Genomic DNA, 7,232 nt, shown 5'->3' with positions numbered 1-7,232 from the left:
AAGGGGACAGAAAAATAAGGGGTTTTAAATAAGAATGACAGAGAACAAATAGTCATCCAAAATGAATACACGTTCACGACGTTCCTCTCACAAAGGCAGGAAAGGGCATTTTCCGAACCTTCCTTTATCCGGGAGCAACTAATGCCATCGCTACTGGCTCCTCTTTCGCGGCACGGACCAGTGAAAGGACTTCAAGGTCAATTGCCTGTGACTTCCTCTACTCGTCCTGGGACTTTGGAATCACGTGGGAAGCTTGAGCCAATGCCGGGCCTCACCGCAGAGGCATGAAATCGGAAAGCGTGCGCGGCCTGGAACTGTTTTCAAGCTTCCCGGGTGTCCCCAGGCGCCTCCACAGCGTAGGACCAGCGTGAGCCTGAGCCCGCCCCTCCGCCCGTGAGCCCCGCCCCTCCGCCGTGAGCCCCGCCCCTCCGCCCGTGAGCCCCGCCCCTCCGCCCGTGAGCCCCGCCCCTCCGCCCGTGAGCCCCGCCCCTCCGCCGTGAGCCCCGCCCCTCCGCCGTGAGCCCCGCCCCGGAGAGCGGCGCTCCTTTTGCTTCATTGGAGGCGGCGGCGCGGCGTGAGCCCTCCCGAACGCTAGGGGGCAAACGGCGCGCGCTCAGCTCCGGTTCTCCGGGTCGATCCCTGCCTTGCGCATGCTCGGTGTGTCCCGAGGTCGCCCTTGCCGGGTTTCCCACGTGCAGCGTGAACCTGAGGGCATCATGCTGTGAAGAGATGGGGGCCGCGGTGGTTCGCGCGATCAGGAACTTCAACCTGGAGAACCGGGCGGCCCGGGAGATCAGCAAGGTGAAGCCCTCTCCCGCCCCCAGGCACCCCTCCACCAAGAGCCTCCTGCGGGAGCAGATGAGCGGTAAGGGTTCGGAGCGCGCGGGCCGGCTCGCGGCTGCCGGAGCGGGTGGTGGGCGGGGCCGCGCGGGTGGCTGTGGGTCCCGGGCCGGGGTGGCCCGAGTGGGCCGCAGGGGCTGGGGCCACCGAGCTCGGGCCGGTGGCATTGAGCCGGTCCCTGAGGCCCGCCTTGGAGTGGCGGCTCCGCACCTCGCAGTCCCGGGGGTGACGTCCCGCGAGTGCCCCCGCCGCCGCGGTCCTCGCCGGCGTTTTGTCCGCCCGGTTGGCCGCTGGCGACAGGGACTCCCGGGCAGCGGAAGTGTTCAGCAGGTGTCTCCGCAGAGCGACCTAGCGTGCTGGTTTGCTTTAAAATACTTTCCGGCCCTGACTAGTTTAGCTCAGTGGATAGAGCGTCGGCCTGCGGACTGAAGGGTCCCAGGTTCGATTCCAGTCAAGGGCATGTACCTTGGTTGCGGGCACTTCCCCAGTAGGGGGTGTGCAGGAGGCAGCTGATCGGTGTTTCTCTCTCATCGATGTTTCTGGCTCTCTGTTCCTCTCCCTTCCTCTCTGTAAAAAATCAATAAAATAAAAAAAATTAAAATAAATAAATAAATAAAATAAAATACTTTCCGTGCTGCTCCAGCGATTGTTTCTTAACACAAATAGCGACTGTCGTGTGTTAAGTGTTTAGGGACTCAGAGGGCATTCTTACTTGGTTTTCATTTTGTTGACATTCTTTTTCTTTCCTTAGGCCAAGCGGATATTAAGGGAGAAATTGGTAGGAAAGATGACAAATTGCTGTCATTACTGAGAGATGTGTACGTTAATTCCAGAGATCCGGTGTCTTCTGCGCAGGTAATGTGTGTTTTCATGCAGTAAAGAATTCAACCTTTTTGGTGATCGGAGAAGTGTGGCAGGTGGTAAAAGGGAGTGAGGTGCTCTGCAGCTGTGACCTGTCAGTGGAGTCGCGACCAGAATACAGTGCACTGGCAAAGCTTAAACCCGGGGTCTAAGCAAGGCTCACAGGCCTCGGTGCATTGGATATTTACCAAAATTCCAAAAGATTTGTGAAACTATTGATTGAATGCAGCTGTGTGAATTATTTTATATCATTTCAGAATTTGTAAGATTTGGCAAGGTACTTGTACTGGTTGTCCATTTGAATGACCAAAGGAGAGCTTTAATACTGTTTTCTTGCCCAGCTCACGTGGGTCAGTGGTTGAGCCTTGACCTATGAACCAAGAGGTCACAGTTGGATTCCCCATCAGGGCACCGGCCTGGGTTTTGGGCTCTATCCCCAGCAGGAGGAGTGCAGGAGGCAGCCGATCAATGATTCTTATCATTGAAGTTTCTCTCTCCCTCTCCCATCCTCTCTGAAATCAATAAAAATATATTTATTGATTTACCCTTCAGTGTATTGAGATATGTTTTAATTTCAGGGATTCTTTTAGTGGTGTATTGGTGGTGTTTGTTTGATTTTTAAAAATATGTTCAGATAGGATACGTAGAAGAATACATTGAGAATGGGAACCTATGTGTAAATCCATATATAAATGCCAGATATAAGCGCATTGTGTATGGTGATGAACAAAATAAACCTAGTCCTTGTTCTCACAGTGCTCATAGTATCAGGAGGGACACAGGCATGAAACAAATGAGCAACTACAGTACGTAATTACTGATCTGAAGGAGAAATATAGGCACTGTGAGTGTATCAGGAGGACTTGTTTGAGATTGGAGGATCAGGGATGGTTTCTGAGGAAGTGACATGCAGGCTGACACCCGAGGGATGCATGGGAGTTAACCAGATGAGTTTGTGGGGGCAGGAAGTTTCTAAGTAAGGGGAAGAGTTTGATTAAAGAAGTGGCAAGTGCCAGTGACAACTTCCAGATTTTTTTCCATTCTAAAATTCTCTTGTTCTGTCTCTCTCTGGATAGGTAATAGACTGACAAAGATATAGTTATTAGTATACTTTTCAATAGAAAAGAAAAATAAAGCTCATGTGTAAAATAAAGTTTGTACATTATTACATGTAGTAGAAGTTATTGGGTTTAGGTATCACCAAATGCTCACATAAAGAAGATAATAGGATTTGATGTTCATGTTCTTTGTTATTTTTAGGCAGGTATTGAATAATACTTCCATAAACGTTGTTTCTCTCATGTTAAATCATGCATTTGAAAATTGGCTTTTGGAGAGCAAAAAAAAGATTTTACATGTAAAACACGATATATAGATACAATGCATAAAGAGATATATAGGGGTGTTAAAATTTAAAGGGGTTATTAGGAAAGTCTAAAAAGGTTCAAGGGAGAGTGATAAAAAAGGTTGAAGGTACCTATTTATGTTCTTTGTCCCTTTTTTCTTTTTGGCAATTCATTTGTGATGTCTCTAGACATCAATGATACTGTGCCTATCATATACCAAATAATTATTTTTAAATTAATTAATTAATTGTCTTATTGTTTTTTACAGAGAGAGGAAGGGAGAGGGAGAAACACTGATGTGAGAGAGAAACATAGACGGGCTGCCAGCGTTTAATAAGGACAGTTTTGAGAGTGGGTTAGGAAAGAACAAAACGTGTTTTATCGTGAGAGAATACCAGTTAAGAGGCTTTTGCAGTAATTTCTTCAAGAGACATTGGCTTGGACTAAAGTGATTTAGTGACTAGGAGAGAAGTGAATGGCTTTGAGAGGGATTTAGGAGGCAGTATCAATTGGATTTGGTCACTGATTGGATATTATGCGTGAGGGAGAGGGAGGTGTCAGGTGTAACAAGACATAAGAGAAGCTTTGAATTTTGGAATGGGATATGGGAGGTAGGTGGTGTTAGTCACTGAGATAGAGAATATGGGGCTAGAATTAGCTTTTCGGAGGAAAGGGATAAATTCAGTTTTAGACATGTTGATTTTGCGGTGCCTGTAGATTATCTAAGTAAAGATGCCCATTAGGCATTTGGGAATTTGGGTCTGGAAGTAAGGAGAAAGTCTAGGTTAGAGGTCACATTTGAAAGTAATTAACATGTAGGTAGTAATGAAACTGAAGGTGGCATGGATTACTTAGGAAGAGTAATAGAGTATAGGGTGAAAGGAGGGCCCAGGCCAGAACTTGGGGCACACTAACATTTAAGGGGCAGCTGAAGGGAAGGTGTCCACAAAGAAAACAAAGAAGGAGCCACTGGAGAGAAAGATGGGAAACTAGGAGAAGGGTGGCATTGAAACCAAGCTTCAGGTGCTCTAGTGAGTTCAAATAAAGCCTGAAAAGTGTCTTATGGATTAGAAATTTAAAAAAATGAATTATTTTTGTAAAGCTTAACCAGAAGGAAAAAAACTGGTCATAAAGGATATTTTGGGTTTGGGTTTGTGGATGTTTTTAAGGTGACTACAGCATTTTTACATTTGGACCAAACAGCAGCATTAGGCAGGATACAAGTGAAAGCAAGAGGAAAAAAGGGAATGAACGATTGGCATAGTAGGTAACGAATGAAATACAGAGCACAAATTCAAGGATTAAGCTTGGATGGTACAGCCTTGATTTAATGGACTAAATTTCTAGTCCATACGTCATGCAAAGATTAATATCTTGTTAACTTTAAAATGCTTTTAACCAAGATTTACTTATAATTAAATTAATAGGCTTTTTTTTTGTTATTAATTCACTGTTATTTTTAACAAATTTTAGTGAAAAGGCCATATGCTGGAAAAAACACTATAGTAATTTCACTGACATAAATAAATATTACATATCTGCAACTGTAGTTTACATATTTAAATCCAAGAGTCACAGCTCGGGAAATGATCACACTTCATCACTGGAGGTTATGGTTCCGTTGTCTGTGGCATGACTTTCTGTAGCAGTTTTAAGGAGTGAAGGCCGATGTTCCCATGTGAGCTAAGCCACGCCCGAGCCCTGTGCATTTGTTTGCTCAAGGAGACCGGTTAATGCACACATTTACTAGACCTATTCAGTATAAATTTAAAATTATAGTAATACATATAAAAAACTTTTCTGTGAAATTAAACTTTTCATACATACTTAATTTAAATTACACATGTCTACATAAGTTAAAATAGGTAAACTAATTTGTCAATTTTTTAACATTCGTATTCAGAAAACCTACTTTACTGTATAATGGACTTTCGGCTTTAACAGACACCTCCTCACCCAAATTAGCCTGTTATAGCGAGGTTTTACTGTACAGACAGGTGAAAAGATGGGTGTGCATAAAATGTTTTATTTATGTTTGTTGGAGTATTAAAAGCATTTGTTTATTTTCTCTGAAGAGGGAAAATCTCTGGCAATATTTAAATTCATTACTCATGTTTGGAGGCATTGAATATGAAATGCAAAACTTAGAATCAGAATGGAGATCATCAAGTAAACTTAGGTCAGTGTCAGAGTCCTGCCCTTCTAAAGCAGTCTTAACCTAATCCAATTGTCCTTTTAATATACAAATGAAATAATGGGAATAGATGGTATACATTCGAGTATTATTTTCTAGAATTACCTGGATTTCTTCATGATGGTTGAGCTATAGTGATTAAATGATGATGTGATTGCCATTGAACTGTGGCTCATCATAATGAGAAAATGTAGTTTGGAGAAGCATGTGTAGTATTTACTTGAAGGAGAATAGTGGAGATTTGAGAAGCATGTCTGTAGATGTCAAATCTTTTCTCTCATCTTGAAAACCTTTTTGTTTGTTTTTGTCTTTTGACACTAGGACAAAGATGCTGGAACACCTCAAGAGCCAAAGGAGTTCAGATTGCCGAAAGGCAATCATTTTGACATAAATATTGAGAACATTCCCAAAGGCAAAGTTTCCATTGTAGAGGCTTTGACACTTCTCAATAATCATAAACTTTATCCAGATAAATGGACTGCTGAGAAAATAGCAAAAGAATACCATCTAGAACAGAAAGATGTAAATTCTGTTCTCAAATATTTCGTTACTTTTGAAGTCAAAATCTTCCCTCCTGAAGGCAAGAAAGCAATTCAATCAAAATGAAGGAACTGTTGGAATTACTTTTCCTATCCCCATGCCCTGTTTATTTTCTCATTTTTAGCATATTAAATTATATAAATTACTGAATGTTTAAAGCTCCCTCCTTATGAGTGCATCCTATTTATTGATCTCTGCTGATAGAGTAAATTTTGTTTTCAATTTTAATTTGGTTTAGGCATGTATGTATTCGGGTGTAATATCAGCATGACTAACTAGCAGGTATATAAATTTATTGCACATAAAAGAGTTAATTTTAAGTGTTATTTTAAGCATATCAGCATTTAAGCTGGTCATATGACCTCTTAGGAAATGTCCTGAATCCCTTATTTGACACTTAAAGTTTAACTTTCCAATTCAGGTGGTTAGTTTATTCTTCCTATGGAATAGTGAAAGTAAGAGCTTTCCTGACTCTTATGACTGACATTTTCTTGTTAGGGAAAGGGAGGCTTGACAGTGAGGTAGAACAACAGTATTTCCCAACTAAAGGCAGACAGGAAACTGGATACAAAACCAATAGAAAATACATTTTTATTACTACAGGGAATAAGAATTAGTAAGGCCTTTTTAAAATTTTATTTTGAAATAACTTAAGATTATAAAAAAGAATGTTTTAAAATTTTAGCAAATCTGTACTTTGACAAGCAAACAGGTAAGTCCAAGAGCTTTCATAGAGGCAGGCAGTAGTGGAAGTCATCTGAAAAAAAAAAAAAAAGAAAAGAAAACTTTGGATTTACTGTGAAAATACAAGAAAATTTTTAAGAATGGTTAAATCAAAGAACCATGATAAATTTGGTGACCAGATATACATATTTTCTCATTTAAATGCTGGTTGAAAGAAAATAGCAAGTGGAAGCATAAAATGTGATCATTGGAAGGGACCTGGGAAATTGTTGCTGCATTTAACAAATTTATGAGCACAACACATACTAGTACTAGGGTCTTGAGCAAAATTGTATTAAGTTCAACTCTGTTATGTTATTACATGTGAGATTTTGGCTGGATTGTGTAACCTCTTTGAGAATGATTTCCTCTATAAATGATTGTAATGCTGTCTTAACTCTATGGGTTACTGTGAAGATAAAAATAATAAAAGATAACAAATATGACTTTCTTTTGCAGTGGAGAACAGAGTCCTAAGGAAGTTTCATGACCTATTTACAATTATGACCTTGGCTTAGAATTTAGGTTTTCATAATCCTGTTGTATTTTTCTGCTGCGCCAATAAGAAGCATATCTCAAAAGGGCATAAGGTGTATATTGGGAAATATGGTAAGAAAAATTCCAGGTTATCACTGTCTTTCTGAAGGAAGATAGACATTCATTACCTCCCAGTTAGTCCCTTAGAAATAGTGTAAGAGATGCTGAGACCTTCAGCATGATTTTGGAAT

At 41.4% G+C, this 7,232-nt stretch overlaps 1 protein-coding gene across 1 annotated transcript; it reads left to right on the top strand.

Annotated features, from left to right (window-relative positions):
* Nucleotides 1–621: 621 nt before the first annotated feature.
* Nucleotides 622–6,947, top strand: NDUFAF4 (NADH:ubiquinone oxidoreductase complex assembly factor 4). The gene is made up of 3 exons (XM_006095833.3): nucleotides 622–865; nucleotides 1,592–1,695; nucleotides 5,563–6,947. Exons 1-3 carry the CDS (start codon nucleotides 730–732, stop codon nucleotides 5,845–5,847), a joined length of 525 nt encoding a protein of 174 aa, XP_006095895.1. The 5' UTR covers nucleotides 622–729; the 3' UTR covers nucleotides 5,848–6,947.
* The last annotated feature ends 285 nt before the right edge of the window (nucleotides 6,948–7,232 follow it).

The sequence above is a fragment of the Myotis lucifugus genome, unplaced genomic scaffold (assembly GCF_000147115.1).
Source record: "Myotis lucifugus unplaced genomic scaffold, Myoluc2.0 scaffold_161, whole genome shotgun sequence".
In the NCBI taxonomy this organism is placed as follows: domain Eukaryota; kingdom Metazoa; phylum Chordata; class Mammalia; order Chiroptera; family Vespertilionidae; genus Myotis; species Myotis lucifugus.
This window is presented reverse-complemented; position numbering and strand designations above follow the sequence as displayed.

Bases quoted from the DNA above. Each gene is read 5' to 3' on its own strand.
- NDUFAF4 (XM_006095833.3), top strand. From the start codon at position 730: ATGGGGGCCGCGGTGGTTCGCGCGATCAGGAACTTCAACCTGGAGAAC. The intron at 866-1,591 runs GTAAGGGTTCGG...TTCTTTCCTTAG, and splicing joins CCTGCGGGAGCAGATGAGCG to GCCAAGCGGATATTAAGGGA. The intron at 1,696-5,562 runs GTAATGTGTGTT...TTTTGACACTAG, and splicing joins ATCCGGTGTCTTCTGCGCAG to GACAAAGATGCTGGAACACC.